This window comes from Phoca vitulina, unplaced genomic scaffold, assembly GCF_004348235.1.
Source record: "Phoca vitulina isolate PV1807 unplaced genomic scaffold, GSC_HSeal_1.0 scaffold11, whole genome shotgun sequence".
NCBI lineage: Eukaryota > Metazoa > Chordata > Mammalia > Carnivora > Phocidae > Phoca > Phoca vitulina.
In genome coordinates, this window is record NW_022589714.1 from 44055367 (window position 1) to 44072318 (window position 16952).

The window sequence follows — 16952 nt, forward strand, 5'->3', positions numbered from 1 at the left end:
TACTGTATTAACTAACGAAGCTAAGCTCACAGGACTGGAGAGAAAAAAAAAAAAAAAAATATATATATATATATATATATAGCAACAGCACACATATTCCTAGGGGCTTTTTGAAACTCTTAAGTGCTCCTCCTGACTGTGATATGATCCGAGGGTGCTGCTACCCCACACACATCCCATCCCTGTCATAGTAATTACTGCAGCTGATGGGAAGGTACCTGTCCTCAGGTATGTAAGAGCTGAAAAAAGATGGAGAGCCGTGTGTTAGAGCTGAGAAACTGACTTGTCCAAGAGACAAGGCAAAGGACTACATGGACTGAAATATTCCTTGCATCGAGGAACACTGTGATACAATTCACCAATCAGACACTCAACTGTCCAGCCATCTCATCTCCATGAGGATATCCAGGAACTCCCAAAAAGCATAAAACATCCTCTTGGCAGTGTGAAAATTAATCAAAGGAAACCTCATTTAGAATGTAAGAATGCCAGCAGGGGGAAGCTCTCACATCCCACCAGCCCTACCACTGGTTACGAACCGCAGACCGAACAGGAAGAGCCCCGCCTTGCACGTGGATACTACTTTCCTATCCCAGCGGGATTAAAACTTTCCTCTTGCCCTAGCAACAGCCCAGCCAATGAGAGACGGTCACATCTCAGCCAATGAAAAATGACTATACTTCCAGCTCCCAGCTTACTCCAATGGACTTTTTGTTTATAACAGCCTTCCCAACGTGCCCCTAAAATGTGATGGTGATTGTTTACTGAAGCAATGGTATCATATGAAGTATAAATCTGACCTATCCAATCAGAAAAGCTCTATACAGGAGTGTAGAAGGCATCATGAGCACATAACCAGGAAAATCAGGGGACACCAGTGGAACAGGAGAAAATGTCACCTATAGAAAATCACATCATAGGACAGTCATCGGACCGCCATCTAAATAAACAAGTTTTCAGGCTATGGCTAAAATCCAGAAGCCAGGATAATAGTAAACCCTTGAAGAACAACAACAGCAAAATTTCCAAAGCGAGAGTTCAAAAGAAGACAGAGAAAGAGGCTTGCTAATGAGAAATTCTGAGGACACGTGTGCACACCTGGCCTAAGTTAGATGGTGTTTCTTACGGAGGGACACGAGCAGCCCTCCGTAAGACACAGAGACAGCCTGTAACCTGCACCCCACAGCTGCCCCCTCCAGCTTTTCGGAAGATCCCATCAACAGCTGAAATGGTTTCCTTTGATATCCTAAGTCGGCCTACTCAAGAACAGAAATACCCAAACTGATTAATCTGTTTGCTGCCAGATAAGCACTCATGCCCAAGATCTGCAAACCAGAACAATTGTTCCCAAACTGTTTGCAGATTTTTTTCTCATTCCTCTTTCCTCTCTCTTTTATAAATCCCAGTTTTTGTCTTTGTTCCTTGACCACAATCTAATGTCTATTTTCTTTACATGTGAGTAAATTTTCTTGGAAGTAACAAGTAAACATCTCTGAGTTATTACTGGACACTATGATCTACAATACCCAGGAGTTGTGTGTGCATTACATGTTTATCCTTGAAATTGGCCTAGAGTTGACCCTGTTACCTACAGTATACCAAGAACAAGTATAATGATACATATTAGTGAAGTCATAGCAACTGCCTGTCACTCTGCTCCAATCTATGCTTTTGAATTCTGCAAAACAGTTCATTTTACTCAGTAAGAGAATCATGCCTGCTCTCAGAGGATGTTGACAGGCTGAAACCAAAGCAAAATTTACTTTAATTTCAATGTAATGGTAAAACACATACACTGACTGAACTCAGTAGGGCTGTAGAGCTTCTTTGTAGGCAACCAGTGCTCTTTCTTGATCCACAGAGTTATTTAAGCCACTGTAGAGCTACTATTATTTAAGCCATCAAGGAAAGATGAAAATTGAATCATGATATTATATTTAAGAAGTCAGGGAAGTATGCAATTAATCTTCATGAGTTTTTCATCTAAAAATGGCTAGTATTTTTTAAGTGTTAGCACAGATTAAATTTTCAGAAAATGTTATTATCCAACACAGTTCATTCCCTGAGGAGTCCAGATAGTTGAGATTCATGGCACATCATTTCAGAACTAGAAACAAAACAAAACAAAACACAGAAATTATCTAGTTCAGCTCTCCCTTTTTACTGCTAATGAAACTAAGATCCAGAGAAGGTACAGGTCTTACCCAATTACACAGACAAAAATGGTCTTTCTGAACTTCAGATCATATCATACGACTGCCCTGCTTAAAGTCCTCCTCTGGGTGCCAAATACAAATTCTTGTGTCCTCCAAGGCTTTCCTGACTTGGTTCCAAGCTCTCTCTCCAATTTCTTCCATTGCCTTTGCCCTGGTGCTGTCTGAGTTCACAGCAGCTCTGGCCATTCCTGAAACCAGCACTGTTCTCTCACCTCTAGGCATTGGCAAGGAGCTCACAGCCTAATGAGGGAGGCCAAACATACCAACAAACACTTCACAGTTTCTTTAGAACCAGCTAAGGTATGCACAAGCATCTGCAGCATCAGAGGAGAAAACTCAAGAAGGAAATCTCTAAGGAGAAGCTGTCATCTAAGGTAGGTCTTGGTAGGATCCATATGCATTCCACAAAGACTAGGGAAGTAATACTAATTGTCAACAACTAAATGCCAAGTTTCATGCTTGGTGAGATATATAACTATGCTTAATAAATACATATATTTATATATATGTGTGTAAAAAACATGACCCACAAGCACATGGAAAGACACTCAACACCACTAGCCCCTAGGAAAATGCAAATCAAAACCACCATGAGATGGCACTTTACACCCAGTAGGATGGCTCTAAATTTTTTAAAAAGACAATAAAGAGGGTTGAGAAGGTCATAAAGAAGTTTAAATCTTCATACATTGCTGGTGGGAAAGTAAAATTGTGCAGCCTCTGAGGAAAACAGTTTGGCAGTTCCTCAGAAAGCTAAACATAGAATTAGCAAATGAGCCACTAATTCCACCCAAGAGAATTGATAAAATCTGTTTGCACAGGGGCGCCTGGGTGGCTCAGTCGTTGGGCGTCTGCCTTTGGCTCAGGTCATGATCCCAGGGTCCTGGGATCGAGCCCCGCATCGGGCTCCCTGCTCCGCGGGAAGCCTGCTTCTCCCTCTCCCACTCCCCCTGCTTGTGTTCCCTCTCTCGCTGTGTCTCTCTCTGTCAAATAAATAAATAAAATCTTTAAAAAAAAAAAATCTGTTTGCACAAAAATTTGTATACGAATGTTCATGGCAGCATTATTCATATTGAGCTCAAATTGGAAACAACCCAAACTGGATAAACAATCCAGTTAGGTGATGAGTGGATAAACAAAATGTGGCATACACTTATAACGGAATATTATTCTGTCATAAGAAGGAATGAAGGACCATCCCGTGCTACAGCATGGATGAATCTTGAAAACACCACACAAAGTGAAAGAAGCCAGACACAAAAGGCCACATATTATATGAGTCCATTTACATGAAATGTCCAGAAAAGGCAAATCCATAGAGACAGAAAATAGATGTGGTAGTCAGGGGATGAGGGAGGAAGAATTGGGCCTACCTGCTAATAGGCCTGGGTTTCTTTTTTTGCGTAATGGAAATGTTCTGGGATTAGATAGTGATTACCTGTGGTTGTACAACACAGTGCCTATAATAAAAACCACTGAAGGGTATGCCTTAGTGAAGTAATTGTATAACTCCATTTTAAAATGCTATTTTTAAAAAAAGAAAATATGATAAGCTGCACTAAGGAAATGACGAATTGGGGCTCCTCGCTGGCTCAGTCTGTAGAGCATGCAACTCTTGATCTTGGGGTCATGAGTTCAAGCCCCATGTTGGGTGGAGAGATTACTTAAGAAAAATAGTAATAGGGGCGCCTGGGTGGCTCAGCCGTTAAGCGTCTGCCTTCGGCTCAGGTCATGATCCCAGGGTCCTGGGATCGAGCCCCGCATCGGGCTCCCTGCTCAGCGGGAAGCCTGCTTCTCCCTCTCCCACTCCCCCTGCTTGTGTTCCCTCTTTCACTGTGTCTCTCTCTGTCAAATAAACAAACAAACAAAATCTTTAAAAAAAAAGAAAAATAGTAATAAAATAAAAAAATAATAAAAAGATTTTTTAAAAAAAGGAAATGACCAATTTATTGACTGTCTGGCAGGAGGCTTTAGTTTGGAAAATTTCCCCTTAAACCCACAAGGAAATTAAAAAAAAAAAAAAAAAAAGGCATTTTGAAACTAAATTAAGAGAGAAAGGTAAAAAGAGATAGAATTAGTTTACACACTATTACCCATCTGTAGGCACCAGTCTTCCCCCTTGTTCAAGTAGTTATTTGTGATCTTGCAAAGAAAGAATATTAAAGCTAAAAATGCTTAATTTAGTCCTGAATACCACCAGTTGGGTTAAACAGTACCTATGGTTACTAAGGTCAGGCTGAATCCATAGGCTTAGAGAAGGAAATCTCACTGAAAACAAGTGTAGAAAGGGAAAAAAAAAAAAAAAAAAAGGAAGCTTCTCCCTCCCTCCTGTGCCACAGCCCCAGTCCCCATGCAAAGTGGTGTGAGTAACTACTACGTGCCCAGGGCTATGTTACTCACTCTGGGAGGCAGAAAACAAGACAGGACTCTTGTCCTCAAAGATTCACAATGCTATTGGAGAGATAAAGTAATCTTTGCAAATCAATCAAGAGTAAAATTGTGGAGCTCAGGGGTGCCTGAGTGGCTCTGAGGGTTAAGCGTCTGCCTTGGGCTCAGGTCATGATCCCCAGGTCCTGGGATGGAGCCTGCACTGGGCTTCCTACTCAGTAGGGTGTCTGCTTTTCTCTCTCTCTCTCTCTCTCCCTCTGCCCCTCCCCACTGCTCATTCTCTCTCTCAAATAAATATAATCTTTTAAAAAATAAAAAAATAAAATTGTGGAGCTCTACTGGAAAATTTAGAGGAAGGAAAATTAGTATAGACAAAATAGACAAAGAGAATTTCACGGAGGATATGGACATAAGTTGCCCTTGAAGAATAGGTAGGATTCAATAAGAAGAGAGGGACGAAATATAGAGAGAAAAGAAAAGAGGTAAAGGCATGAAAAGCTATAAAGAGATCAAAAAGGGAAGCAGTTGGGAAAAAAAATAAAGCTTAGAATTATGCCATATTACATTTGTTCTTCCAAAAGACTACAAATAGCAAGAATTCACTATCAGTTAAAATAAATAAATCAAGATACATTCGTTAGATTACTCCTTTCTGCCCGTGGACTCTGCCGAGTAAGCATCTTTAAAGTCTCCCCTCCCACCGCCATCATGTCTAAGTCAGAGTCTCCCAAAGAGCCTGAACAGCTGCGGAAGCTCTTCATCGGAGGTTTGAGCTTTGAAACAACCGATGAGAGTCTGAGGAGTCATTTTGAGCAATGGGGAACGCTTAAGGACTGTGTGGTAATGAGAGATCCAAACACCAAGCACTCCAGAAGCTTTGGGTTTGTCACATATGCCACTGTGGAGGAGGTGGATGCAGCCATGAACGCAAGGCCACACAAGGTGGATGGAAGAGTTATGGAACCAAAGAGGGCTGTCTCAGGAGAAGATTCTCAAAGACCTGGTGCCCACTTAACTGTGAAAAAGATTTTTGTTGGTGGCATTAAAGAAGACACTGAAGAACATCACCTAAGAGATTATTTTGAACAGTATGGGAAAATTGAAGTGATCGAGATCATGACTGACCGAGGCAGTGGCAAAAAGAGAGGTTTTGCTTTTGTAACATTTGATGACCATGACTCTGTAGACAAGATTGTCATTCAAAAATACCATACTGTGAATGGCCACAACTGTGAAGTAAGGAAAGCCCTATCTAAGCAAGAGATGGCTAGTGCTTCATCCAGCCAAAGAGGTCGAAGTGGTTCTGGAAACTTTGGTGGTGGTCGTGGAGGTGGTTTTGGTGGGAATGACAACTTTGGTCGTGGAGGGAACTTCCGTGGTCGAGGTGGCTTTGGTGGCAGTCGAGGTGGTGGTGGATATGGTGGCAGTGGGGATGGCTGTAACGGATTTGGTAACGATGGAAGCAACTCTGGAGGTGGCGGAAGCTATAATGATTTTGGCAATTACAGCAATCAATCCTCAAATTTTGGACCCATGAAAGGAGGGAAGTTTGGAGGCAGAAGCTCTGGCCCCTCTGGTGGTGGAGGCCAATACTTTGCCAAACCACAAAACCAAGGTGGCTGTGGCAGTTCCCGCAGCAGCAGGAGCTACGGCAGCGGCAGGAGGCTTTCATTACTGCCAGGAAACAAGGCTTAGCAGGAGAGGAGAGCCCGAGAAGTGACAGGGAAGCTACAGGTTACAGCAGATTTGTGAACTCAGCCAAGCACAGTGGTGGCAGGGCCTCGCTGCTACAAAGAAGACATGTTTTAGACAATACTCATGTGTATGGGCAAAAAACTCGAGGACTGTATTTGTGACTAATTGTGTAACAGGTTATTTTAGTTTCTGTTCTGTGGAAAGTGTAAAGCATTCCAACAAAGGGTTTTAACGTAGATTTTTTTTTTTTTTTGCACCCATGCTGTTGTTTGCTAAATGTAATAGTCTGATCATGACGCTGAATAAATGTGTCTTTTTTTAAATGTGCTGTGTGAGGTTAGTCTACTCTGAAGCCATCTTGGTATACCACCCCAACAGTGTGAAGTTAGAATTCCTTCAGGGTGATGCCAGGTTCCATTCGAAATTGATTTGCAACCTGCTTGGGCACAGAAGCCATTGTCTCCACAAACCTTGGTGTAGTTGAACTGACAGTTAATGTGTTGTGACCTGGAGTTCACCACTAAAAGGGTCACCCAAGCAAAGTCCTGGAGTTTATTTGGTTATTAATATGATTGTTGGCACATCCTATGCAATATATCTAAATTGAATTATGGTATCAGATAAAATTATAGATGGGGATTAAAGCTTGTGTATCAACCATTATCATGTGTAATCAATAAACGATTTAATATTCTTTTGAATGGAAAAAAATAAATAATAATCATGAATAATAAAATGTGGTTTTTATAAAGCACAGATCTTAATGTTAACATGTTAGGAAATTGGCTCAGTTCTACCAGTGCTTTTTTTCTAGCACTCCTAAGTAGTTCTGAAAATCTCCTAATCAAGAATTTGTCAAGGGGCGCCTGGGTGGCTCAGTTGGTTGAGTGACTGACTCTTGATTTCAGCTCCAGGTCATGATCTCAGGGTCCTGGGACAGAGCAGGGTTCAGGCTCCACGCTCAGTGGGGAGTCTGCTTCAGGATTCTTTCTCCCTCCCTCTGCTCCTACCCACCTCCGTCTCTTAAATAAATAAATAAATAAATCTTTTTAAAAAAGAACGTGTCAAGTTTATCACAAAATACACAGGAAAAGGTCACTGTCAGTTACTCTGCTTGTATGGTCATCTAATAAACATAATCGATAGCTTCAATACAGGTAAACATATTTCAGTATAGCATGCATATGCTTTCTATGTGTGTCACCTTAGTTTCCTTGGAATTTATGTGAAGCTATTTAAGGAAAAATAAAAAGCATTTGATCTCTGAAACATTAGATTACTCACAGATACATGTACTAAGTAAAGAGTTTAACTTGTGCTCTACTGAGTGCTGACATATATATTTCTCTTTCTTTTAAAGATTTTATTAAGTAATCTCTACACCCAACATGGGGCTGGAACCCACAACCTTGAGATCAAGAGTCACATGCTCCACCCTGAGCCAGCCAGGCGTCCCAATATTTCAAGCAAAGGACAGGTTAAGCTCTTATTTTGTGAACATTAAAGAGTCTTTATGGTTAGCAGTCTGCGAACAAACACTGAATATAAGGAAACTGATACCCAGGTATTAATCACTATTGTGACTTAGAAATAAATAAATTCTAAGTAATTTGTTATGGTTTAACATTTTTTTTAAAGATTTTATTTATTTATCTGACAGAGAGAGAGGTAGTGAGAGCAGGAACACAAGCAAGGTGAGTGGGAGAAGGAGAAGCAGGCTTCCCGCCGAGCAGGGAGCCCGATGCAGGGCTCGATCCCAGGACCCTGGGATCATGACCTGAGCTGAAGACAGATGCCCAAAGACTGAGCCACCCAGGAATCCCATGGTTTAACATTTTTAAAGTAAATCATATATCTGAGACACTCCAAATAAATAAATAACCACTGCCCATTTGGAGAGATTTTGCTTAGGGTAAGTATAGAATTCTTCCTCTTACAAAATAATTTGAGATGCATTTTCTACATGGTTTTCAAATGCCAAGTCATACTTGGCACATAATGAACTCTAAATATAAAATATCAGCTTACCACTTCTAAAGACCGATACAACTATTTCATTGTAAGTTAGGAAATGTATACAACTACTTTATATAGAATTCCTAAAAATTGTAGCAAAATTTTGAATAGAGTACATAATTGAAATGGGAAAATCTTAGTAAACATAAATTAGCTTACTACATTATACACATTATATCCATTTGTATGTATGTATGTATACAGAGAAGGTTGATTGTTTACTGCAACATGTTTATAATAGCAAAAACAAGCAGAAAAACAAACACATTTCCTGGAAATAACCAAAACATCCCTTAATAAAGGATCCTTTGTATGTCTGAATTCAGTTCAGGGGAAAGCAGCTTTGGGAATGACCTCTGCCTTCCTGTTGGGCTGCCCTTCTGATAATAAAGGTTTCTTTGCTTCAAAACTGGTGTGTTAGCTGATGAGGAAGCAGAAGGCGAGCTGAGGACAAAGCAGAAGTTAGCACCCTATACCCCCAGCCCCCCAGAAGCTGGCACCCTACACCCCCAGTCCTCAGGCACTCCTGGCTGCCCTAAAGGAAAAACAAATGGTTAACTGATAGAGATCACAGTCTTGCAGGACAGAAGTCTCCCTCAGTTTACAAATGTCCCAGCAATTTACAAGGAAGAAGCTTTCTTATCAATAGCCTAACTTCCAGAGACCCATAACTCAGTTCCTGAAGCCCTAACATCACCCTCCCCTTCATAAAATTAAGGGAGGCTGAGGCAGAAGGAAATGTAAATAAAATTGTATTTCTTCTAAACCTAAAGCCCATTGACAAGGACATGTGATAGGAGGAATGTAACACTCCTCCAGGAAATTCCCAACTGTCTTCATGTTAGTACCTCAGTAGAGGGAAAAACAGCTTGGCTTGACAATAACCAGGTCTCCATTATTCTGAGAGTCTTCTTTAGCATATGACAATCCTTTGGACACTCCCTTTGTCCTCACCTCCCCAATTCCTGAGTATATAATCAGCCACTCTGCAAGACCACAGTGTAGCAGATCTTTCTGCCCACGGGGCCTGTCCCCATGCTTTAATAAACCACCATTTTGCACCAAAGACGTCCAAGAATTCTTTCTTGGTCGTCGGCTCCAGACCTCATCCCACCGAACCTCACATATATTCTAAAACTTCATCATTAGCCATTGGCTTACTGCTCATTGGGTGCACAGTCAAGTTTGAGTTTGGTAACAGTATCCTGTTAATAAAATTTTAATACAGAGCCTAGCAAGAAAAAGAATGAGGTAGAGCTACATATACAGATATAGAAAAATCTCTAACACATCTTTCATGAAAGAAAAAAGCAAGGCACGGTACACTGCCTAATACCAATTGTATACATTTTAAAAACTGTAAATATAAATGCATATAAATAATATTTTATCTTTTCTAAGATACACATTTTAAAAAGGCTTAATTGGCAACATTTTTTCCTTCATGAAGTCACATACATGTAATTTACATTTATGTAATTGCATAAAATTATAATCGGTAATAGTTTAGATTTGATAAAACACATTAAAAGCTTTCCAGGGAAGATACATAATAATTTATCAACAGTGATCACCTTGAAAGAGAAAGACAGAGGGGGAAAGTAGGGGAAGAGTTGTACTTTTCAATTTTATACCTTTTAAAAATCATAAAATTACGATTTTATATATTTTATATATTATATATTATATATTTTACTTATATGTGTATGTATCATATACAACAACATACAACACGTGTTAATATTTTCTCCTATAACATTAATATTTAGAACCTTAAATTCCCTATGAATTTTCAGATGTAGCCAGATTACTTGCTAAATAAAGAGGCAGGTCCTGGCTCCAAGTATTCATACTTGGCTAGCCATCACTTGGTGCAGAATGAATTCAGGAACACCTGTTCATCTCTTTCCCCTCCTCCCATCTCCTCCACAGACAACTGGATCCCACATGCAATTATTCTAAAATTCCACCATCCCTTCTCCTTAAGTTCAATTTGGAGGTTAATTGCATGTCCACAAAGTCATCCCTGCTCATTTTCAGGAGCAATAGGACAGTGGACTTTTCCACGCATAGGAAGAGCGAAGTGAGGGGCATCTGAGTGGCTCAGTCGTTAAGCGACTGCCTTCAGCTCAGGTCATGATCCCAGGGTCCTGGGATCGAGCCCCGCATCGGGCTCCCTGCTCCGCGGGAAGCCTGCTTCTCCCTCTCCCATTCCCCCTTCTTGTGTTCCCTCTCTCGCTGTCTCTCTCTCTCTGTCAAATAAATAAAATCTTAAAAAAAAAAAGGGAATACCGAAGTGAGCAAGTTGTATACCGGTGTGCTAAGCGTACAGCCACTTCAACCACACTCCTTTTTCTAGAACCCATTTCCGTAACCCTATCCTTTCATGCATTAGTTCATTCGTGATTGTTGAGGGTCTTCAGTGTGCTTCAGTGTGCCCCCGCAGCCTATATATAAAACTAAGAGGCTCCCCCGAAGCAAAACGCACAAATTGGGGAGAAAGACTGTTAAACACACACAGGGTAGTCAATGTCGAGAAAAGGTGAATTAGCAAAGGGCTGAGAGAGACTGGCAGAAAAAGAAACTTCTGGAAAAAATCTGACAGAGAAGGTAACATTGGAGTTGGGTCTGAAGAGCTGTCACGAGAACATGGAAGAGGGTTAATATTCTAGGCCAGAAGTGGGGGAGCTAGAGTGTAAACGCAAGAAAGCAGGAAAAGGCAGGGTTTGCTTGGGAAAAGTGGTAAGTTCAGTGATGAGACTTTCGGGGCGCAGGGGAGTGAGGAAGAGAGAGGTTGGAAAAATAAACCTGGAGGAGGAGAGATTTTGTCTGTCTTACTTTTGAATTCTTAGCCGGGGGAATGGGATGAAGTCAGACGTCCAGGGAACACACTGGGATTTACAAAAGGCGGTGACTGAGCTGGGGTTTTGCAGCAGGGTGTTAACTGGGCTGGTCAGGAGGTGAGGAACTGAATTCTAGCACCCACTCCAGTCCCCAGCCAGGGAGGAAAGCGGGAGGGGCACCCCAGGGCTGGAGGGCTCCGGGCAGGAGCGGGGGCGCACTCACCTGCCGCGACCCGCCGCCACCCGCCAATCACCCAGGCGGGCCAGGTGGCCGCGCTGCGCCGGGGGAGCTGCCTCTGGCTCGGCTGCCACCGAGGCTCGGCCGTTGGAAGTCCGACACCGGTTCGCTCTGGGGCGCCGCGCGCCGGCTCTGCAGGGCGCTGCTCCCCGCGGGGTATGAGGCGCGGGGTGCGGGGCGGCGGGTGAGGGGCTCCACGACCCCCGCCCGCGCGCAGTTCTGTGAGGACACGCCCTGCCGGCCCCCCCCCCCCAACCTTGAGAGCCAGAGAAGTGAAACAGCGAGGAGAGGCCGGGGTCACTAAAGGGCAGCTGCCTAGAGGGGGAAATTGAGGGGGTGGGGGCTGGGGAGGGTTCCAAGGTGTGCTTTGAGAGAGGATTGGCATGGAAATGAGTAAATTTTCTAGGACCTTTATACTATATGCTGAACAGACTGAGACACTGAGGCACCCCAAGATTTTCTTTCAATTTTTAAGTAGTCTCAGGGCGCCTGGGTGCCTCAGTCGGTTAAGCGACTGCTTCAATGAGGTCATGATCTCAGGGTCCTGGGATCAAGCCCCATATCAGGCTCCCCTGCTCAGCTGGGGATCTGCTTCTCCCTCTCCCTCTGCCGCTACCCCTGCCTGTGCTCTCCTGTTCTCTCTCTGTCAAATAAATAAATAAAATCTTTAAAAAAAATTTTTTTTTAAGTAGTCTCTGTACTGAAGGTGGGGCTCGAACTCACAACCCTGAGATCAAGAGTTCCAAGCTCCACCCCAACCACTGAGTCAGTCCAGTGCCCCTATGACCTTTATAGTTTCTGAAGTTACTTAGTGTTTCACTTGTTGAAAGTCTTTACTTAGTGTTTCACTTGAGAATATTAAATCTTTTCTGTTGAATTTGCTCAGAAACCTATGACTGGTAATACGGAGAACAGACTGAAGAAAACTTTTCAAAGCCCACCCTCCCTTCCCTTTCCAGTACATTTCTGTTTTTCTTGTAACTCCCTGAAATGGTGTGCCTGGTGTCCGTTTTAATTAGGGGTTAAAGTCAATCTTTGAATATAGAGCAGGTCAGTCTAAAACGAGGGCTGGAAGATCTGCCAACTGATTAAAACAAAACAAAACAAAACAAAACCGAAGCCCAACGATGATTATAAAAATCACAAGTAAAGTTAAATTAAACACATTCTATCCATGTTAAGAAATACCATACAGCAATTATGCAGTATGAAGTTATGGGGCCCACAGGACCCCTGCACACTTTGCAAAGTTTGCCAAACTGCAAGACCTAACTGTCCTCTGACTCTGAGCTGTTTCTTTAGCTAGTGTATAGGCAATTAAGTAGATGACAGCAATCACAGCAGGACTAAGGAACAGCTGCTCACTTCCCAAGGGAGGGGCCCTGGCTTGTTTACTGCTTGCTACAAAAGATGATGAGCCCTTCGTCTTGGATTCTTTAGCTGCCTCCCAGTCCACTGCCTGCATGTGGGCCCATGGTGTTGCCCAGTGGTACTTGCGGCCAGAACTGCTATTTGTTGGGCTGTGAGTAATAAAGGGTCTCTCTCTGGCCCATTTTTTTGGTCTCATCATCTATTTTTGGCACTTATGGTTTAATCCTTGCCATCTTCCCAGTAGGAGGTATATCTGCATATTCTTATGTAGTAAGGAACAAATTACAGGATATTATATCCTTTAAAGAGCCTTAAACATATCCATGTGCCTTAACCTAAAAAGTCTTCTTTTGAAAATATATTCTAAAGAAATAATACTGTGCTGGGGTGTCTGGGTGGCTCAGTCAGTTGAGCATTTGACTCTTGATATCAGCTCAGGTCTTGATCTCAGGGTTGTGAGTTCAAGCCCCACTTTGAAGGAAGGAAGGAAGGAAAGAAGGAAAGAAGGAAAGAAAGAAAGGAAAGAAGGAAAGAAAGGAAGGAAGGAAGAAAGAAAGAAAGAAGAAAGAAAGAAAGGAAGGAAGGAAAAAGAGAAAGGAAAGAAAGAAAAGAAAGGAAGGAGGGAGGGAGGGAAGGAAGGAAAGAATACTGTGCTAAATATAGACAGAGCTTTTGTTCTAAAGATATGCATTGCAGGGGCACTGGGTGGCTCAGTCGGTTGAGCAGCCAGCTCTGGATTTCAGCTCAGGTCATGATCTCGGAGTCCTGGGATCGAGCCATGCGTCAGGCTCCACGCTCAGCAGAGAGTCTCCTTGAGGATTCTCTCTCGCCCTCTCCTTCTGCCCCTCCCCCAGCTGACGTGGGTGACTGTGCTCTTTCTCTCTTAAAAAAATAAATAAATCTAAAAAAAAAAATAAAGATGTGCATTGCAGTATTCGGTTTGTAGCACTGTAATAATTTCATTATCTCTGGCAGAAAACTAGGTGCATAGAACACTGCCTGAGGATACCTGAGATATGGGAAAAATACACAATCCAGAGAGTTTTCTTGAGGCTTAATAGAAAGAAAACACCATGTAGCATATATAAAACAGTAAATGGTTAGACTGCCCAAGACCCTAAAAATACAATGAGGGAACTAGTTCTTTGTCCTGTAATAGGTCCACTGTAGATGCAGGATGATCTCACCTTGAGATCCTTAACTACATCTGCATCTCCCTGCTGAGCACGGAGTCCGACTCGTGAATTCATAAAGATATTCTCTGATATTTTGTTCTTTATGTTTTTAAGTTTTGCTTTTTCACATTTATATTTTTAATACACTTGAACTTCTGTTTTTCTTTATGGTATGAAATAGAAAATTCTTTTCTTTTTTCATATAAACTAGGGTGTCCTAACACCATTCATTGAAAAATTGATCTTCCCCCAGCTGATCTGCAGTACTAGTTTTGGTAGATATCAAGTTTTTGTATGTGTGTGTATATTAGTTGTGTATTGCTGCACAACAAGTTATCCCAAAACTTAGCAGCTAAAAACAACAAAAATTTGTTATCTGATAGTTTCTGTAGGTTAGGAATCTGGGAATGATCTAGATGGATAGTTCTGGCTCAAAGTTTCTTACAAGGTCAAATCTAAGGGGTCATCCAGGGCAGCAGTTACCTCAAAGCTATACTGGGACAGGACCCACTTCTAAGTGGCTGTTGGCCAGCTTCCGGTCCTCACTGGCTGTTGACAAGAGACCTCAATCAGTTCCTTGCCACATGAGTCTCTCCATAGTGTTGCTCACAATGTGGCAGCTTGGGGCGCCTGGGTGGCTCAGTTGGTTAAGAGGCTGCCTTCAGCTGGGGTCATGATCCCAAGGTCCTGGGATCGAGCCCCACATTGGGGTCCCTGCTCAGCGGGGAGCCTGTTTCTCCCTCTGCCTGCCGCTCCCCCTGCTTGTGTTCTCTCTCTCTGTCAAATAAACAAATAAAATCTTAAAAAAAAAAAAAAATGTGGCAGCTTGCTTACCCTCTGAGTGAGAGACTGAAGAACAACAAAGTGAGAAAGAGCTCCCAAGATAAGAATCACTATATAATCCAATCTCAGAAGTGATATCCCATCACTTCTACCATATTCTATTATTTAGAAGTGAGTCATTAAATCCATACTCAGGGGGAGGGGATAACACAAGAATGTGAATATCTGGAGGTGGGGATTATTGGTGCCATCTAGAGCTGCCTACCACAGTTTCCATTTATTGTTTTATACCTACCAGTGTTGTTACCACACTATCTTACTGTAGCTTTATAGTAAATCTTATTATGTAGAAGGGTAGGTTCCGCTACTTATTTATTCTCCAAATGCCTCTTGCCTAGTTGGGGAATCTAAAAATAGAATCTAGGGATGCGTGGGTGGCTCAGTTAAGTGTCTGCCTTTGGCTCAGGTCATGATGCAAGGTCCTGGAATCAAGCCCCACATCAGGCTCCCTGATCAGTGGGGAGTCTGCTTCTCCTTCTGCCCCTCCCTCCTGCTTGTGTGTTCTCTCTCTCTCTGATAAATAAAAATCTTTAAAAAAATCTTTAAATAAATAAGTAATAATAATAAATAAACATAAAATAAATAATAAATAAACATAGATTCTAGAACCAGCTTATTCAGTTCAATGAAAAACCCATCAACATTTTGATTAAATTGCATTACATTAATAGATTCATTTGCAAATCAATATTTTATGATATTGAGTCTTCCCATCCACTTATATGGTTTATCTCTCATATATTGTGGGAAGTTCACCAGAGGCTTAGAGGAAAAGAACTGTTTAGGATGCCTTTTCAGTAAAATATCTCAGACAAATTTCTTCTGTCTGGGCTTCCAATGGAAAAATTTAATGGTAATGCACAGTGGACGGAGGGTTTGTGTTGCCTCATTTCTTGGGTTAGCAGTTTTAAGGTCTATTTCCATGTTGAAGTTCTGTGGGTCGGACACTACACTGCGTACTCTCTTCTTATAAGAACAGCATCCGTCTTCTTTTGGGGAGCTGCTGCTTCTCCCGCTTCAACCAGGTGTTTCTAACCCTGGCTGCCAATCACAGTGCCCTGAGCACAAGAATAAGTACAGGTCCTAGTCTAGGCCAATCCCAGCACCTCCTTGGATTTTATCAGACTGGGATTCAGGGAAGTAGTCCCTCTCTCTCAGGTAAGAGGCTGAGAGGCTGAGATCTCCAAGTTTCTAGACTGGTGAAATAAATATGTCTGACAAAATGAAGTTAAGATGAAGAAAGACACTGAGATGAGAGATGGAGACATCTTGGTGGTGGCCAGGTGCCTGGTGCTAGATGTTTGGTGCCAGATGCTTGGTACCAGACGCATCCCTGTCCTGCTTCAGTTTGATTAGGTGAGCCAGATAAACTCCCATTTCGCCCAACTTCTTGCAACCAAAATTCGTGACATGCATCTGTCTTCTTGCTAATTTACATAGACCCTGCCATTCACTTAAAAACTCTTTGTCAAATCTCATTCCTCATTAATTTATTAACATAAAGCCCTTTTCTAAATTATATTTACACCTATTATGATCATTTCGTCTTCTAACAATAGGAAATATGTATGGAGCATGTACTACGTGTCAGTCATCAAAGAACAGTGATAACTAAGTGTTCCAAGGAACACAATTAAAATATGTGCCTTAGCAAAATTAATGTAAAACATAAGTAGTGAAACCGTGACTTAAATCTCATTTGAACTTCACCAAAATCCTGCAAGGAAGCTCAGAGAAGGGTCAGTAATTACTCCATGCTTCAATAGCGAATAAATAGTGGAACCAAAACTGGCACCTGGATTTTTGACTAAGTTAGAGTTGTTTTAAATATCCTGTACCGCTTAAACTGAGAAAATACTTTTGGATCCTTATACTTTAAAAAGGATAGCTCCCAATCCTCTTTCCATCAGGTTCCAATTTCCTACCAAGTTGCAGCAGAGAGGTATGGGTGCTTCCTGAACTTTAATAGTTAAACAGAAACAAAATTAGGTCATCAAGCAATACAGAGAAATCACACTTTCTAGTCGGCAAGATTTTTTGTCTCCACCGCCCCCCCAAGTGCAAGGCACCTTGGGAGTTGTAGTCTTGGGGCACAGAGTCCTGCGGCCGGAGGCGCTGACTCATTGGAACCCAATCAGCAGAGAGCCAACTTGCTCTCCGCGCAGCG

General features: G+C 42.1%; 1 protein-coding gene across 1 annotated transcript; it reads left to right on the forward strand.

Annotated features, from left to right (window-relative positions):
* Window positions 1-5272: 5272 nt before the first annotated feature.
* On the forward strand, window positions 5273-6299 carry LOC116635804 (heterogeneous nuclear ribonucleoprotein A1-like). The gene has a single exon (XM_032410112.1). The coding sequence runs from the start codon at window positions 5313-5315 to the stop codon at window positions 6297-6299; it is 987 nt and encodes a 328-aa protein (XP_032266003.1). The 5' UTR covers window positions 5273-5312.
* Window positions 6300-16952: the final 10653 nt, after the last annotated feature.

Coding starts and splice junctions, on each gene's coding strand:
- LOC116635804 (XM_032410112.1), top strand. CDS start 5,313: ATGTCTAAGTCAGAGTCTCCCAAAGAGCCTGAACAGCTGCGGAAGCTC.